At 39.7% G+C, this 3,210-nt stretch overlaps 1 protein-coding gene across 1 annotated transcript in view; it reads right to left on the bottom strand.

The window, feature by feature from the left end:
- Positions 1 to 3,210, bottom strand: part of dpf1 (D4, zinc and double PHD fingers family 1) — a 94,687-nt gene that overhangs the window by 52,738 nt on the left and 38,739 nt on the right. Inside the window, exon 7 of the mRNA XM_037678511.1 lies at positions 2,757 to 2,835. Within this exon, the coding sequence (XP_037534439.1) occupies positions 2,757 to 2,835 (79 nt within the window). The remainder of the gene's footprint in view (positions 1 to 2,756; positions 2,836 to 3,210) is intronic.

The raw sequence follows: 3,210 nt of genomic DNA, 5'->3' as shown, positions 1-3,210 counted from the left end.
TATGGATGGATGGATGGATGGATGGATGGATGGATGGATGGATGGATGGATGGATGGAAGCCTTAAAGTTAGACTTCTGTATATTCATTGTCAGCAAAAAATAATAATTTCTGCCTCTCTATTGTTCAAACTGAGCCCTGCCATGTCGTATTTTTGGAACCTGTCTGTGTATTTTGTGGTGGTATAAAGTCCTGCCTACTCATGCACACACAGATGGTTTTTTTTAGGCTTCAAATAACTAAATACAGTTAAACAGGATAGATTTTTTTTTTAATGTTCATACTTTGTTTCTGTATCAAGATTCAAGGCATGAACTATGGAAATCAACAGAAGTTCACTCCTGAAGGGGAAAACATCTGATGTTCATGTTTGTGCTGATGTTCAATGTTTTATGTTATGAGTGCTTAGTGTATATTTAGTTGATGTTTTTCTTAGTTCATATCTTAGATGTTACTGTTTTTCTTATACATTTTATTGTTGGATGTAACTGGGACCCTGTGTACATAATTTCGCTCCACCACATGTACCACATGAGGTGCGAATGACAATAAAGAAACTCTGACTCTGACTCTGACTCTGACATCTGATCTTCATTCATCATTTTATTTTTTAGTATAAATTGTTTTTATGAATTTAAATGTATACTGCAGTCAGCCAACATGGAGCAATCTTCTCATTTTAGTATCAACTTCTGCATTAGGACCTTTGTGTCCAGTTAATATTATTTGACCATCTAGCCTTTATCCACTTCTTCCTTTTCCAGTCAAAGTGAAGCTGATGACCACCTCCAGCAGTCATGGTGCGAGGGGTGGGTACACCCTGGACAGGTCTCCAGTCCATCACAGGACTTTAATACATGTCAGTTCAAGTCATTCTGTTATAAAAACCCAGACTGATGGAGTCCTGCAGCTCTGGTAATCTTTCTTTAGTCCCATCTCCACACAGGATTTCTGACGATCAGTTGGAGTGACCATCAGGTTCTTGGTCGTCTCTCTCATGGAGGTCCTTCCCACCTGTTGCTCAGTGTGGCCAGGTGACCAGCTGCTGGAATAGATCTGCTTGTACCAAACATTTCTGAGAAGTATGGAGACCACTGAGGTCTGAGGAACCTTCAGTTCAGTAGGCTTCCTCAGATCTGTGACGTGCAACATTCTCGTCTCTGAGCTCTGCAGGCAGTTCCTTTGACCTCATGGTTTGGTTTTTGCTGTGATCGTTGTCTAGGAAGTTTTCTACAGAGAGGTGTATGCCTTACCAATCACGTAGAATCAAATCAGTGACCACAGGTGGACTTTAATCAAGGTGCAGATACTCTCCAAAAATTAAAATACAGGAGACAACCGAGCAAACTGTTTTCTGTTTTTATTGTTTTGCAAAACATTATAAAAAAAATCTGTTTTTACTTTGTCATTATGGAAACCCAATCATGGATCATCAACTGTGACCATAAAAGCACGACACAGCTTCTTGGGCTCTGGTCCACAGAGGGACCTGATGGACCGTTGCAGACTTATACAAATAAGAAAAATAATGTTCCAGAGATGAAGCAGACACTGCAATTTCAAAATCCAGCTTCATGAATGTTCTGAAAAGCTCACACACAATTATCACCATGAACTGGGTTGGGTTAATGTGTGTGTGAGAATCACAGATTAGATGCACGACTAATGAATCCATGAGCACATTTATTAACCACAAGTGTAGATTCATGGATCAATCTTTTTTAATCATTTGCAGAGCGTGCACTACGTGTTGCTCTGTTGTCACAACCACTCCCAAGAAATATTCATACCCTTCGGCACTATAAGTCTTTCGTGAAGCAGTGCAGGATCCACTAGATCCTGCTCTTTCCAAATTACAGCAGTTTAAATGAAAGTGTCTGTTTTAATCAATATACAGCAATATCAAATGGGCCGCAGTATCTGCTCATACAAATATAAAAATATAGATGAGTAGTGACTTTTAAATATTCAGTCTGGGTAGAATGGGTGAATTCAAAGAATAAATGTAACTGTTGTGACTGGTTTTATACTGGCCCTTGGTCTAAGGATGCTTTTCCAGTCGGGACGCTTGTTTCTACCACTTCTGAAAATAAAACAACTCAGAGCATCCCATCATCTGTTTTTTATTATTGTAGTTTATTTTGAAAAGATTAAGAGTGAAAGCTATTTGAGGAAAAAAATGGAATAATTATGAACTACTTTGAAAAGTGTTTTTGCTTAAAATGCTCCAGGGGTTGTCTTACTGGTCTGCAGCTGGTAAGAGAGTAGCTGATGATTAAACATTATGAGAAAATATGAAAATCTTTAATTGCTACCTAACTAAATGATGTGTGTTTGAAACCAAGCAACCCAAGAGTCATGGGGTTCAGCAGTTTTTAAAAACCATGGCTAGCTTGTAGCCACTGAACAGCTGCCCCATCCTGCTTTGGATCCAGCACATGCATTTGATTTATTCTGACATAAAAGTAATTTGGACAACTATTTTAATCATTATTATTCATCGTCAGTGTGGTTTTTAGACCTGGATACCTGCCCCAGATGTTTTCTGCCAAAGCAGTGCTCCAGACTAAATCTGTTGCACAAACTTTCTGAACATTTTCAAAACTCAAGGAAAATTCCACATAAAGCAGGGAAGAGCCAAGCTGAGTAGAACCAAACCACATCCTCAATGAACTGTTTAATGAATTAAAAAACACAATTTGTGGAGAAAAGTCTAAGAACAGGCAGAAAAAACAACATAAATGTTGAAACACTCACTGTCACAGACGTAAGGCTTGTCTCGGTCTTCAATGGTGGGCAGCTCTAGTCTCTTTCTCATGCCTCCAACACCATAAGCCTGCAAAACACACACACACACACACACACACACACAGACACACACAAACAAGACAACGTGTTAGGACACAGACACATGAAAAGGTAAATACGTGAGGTACGCTAAAAATGTTTGAATGTTCACACTTCTCACGTGTCTTCTTGTGTGCACACACACACAGAATAAAAAACATAACAGCACAGGGCTCACTTGTGAGTTCAAGCGTCTGTGCGCGTGCACACACATATACACGTGCACACACACATGCACGTTTAGATTCTAATCATCTGCTCTCAGTGTAAAGCTACACTTCCAGCAGGAGGGGGCTGATGACACCTAGCAGGGGAGCAACAGTTCCAATTAGCAACCCTGGTGTCTGTGTGTGTGTGTGTGTGT

This window comes from Nematolebias whitei, chromosome 6, assembly GCF_014905685.2.
Source record: "Nematolebias whitei isolate Nwh7 chromosome 6, NemWhi1, whole genome shotgun sequence".
Lineage (NCBI taxonomy): Eukaryota > Metazoa > Chordata > Actinopteri > Cyprinodontiformes > Rivulidae > Nematolebias > Nematolebias whitei.
This window is presented reverse-complemented; position numbering and strand designations above follow the sequence as displayed.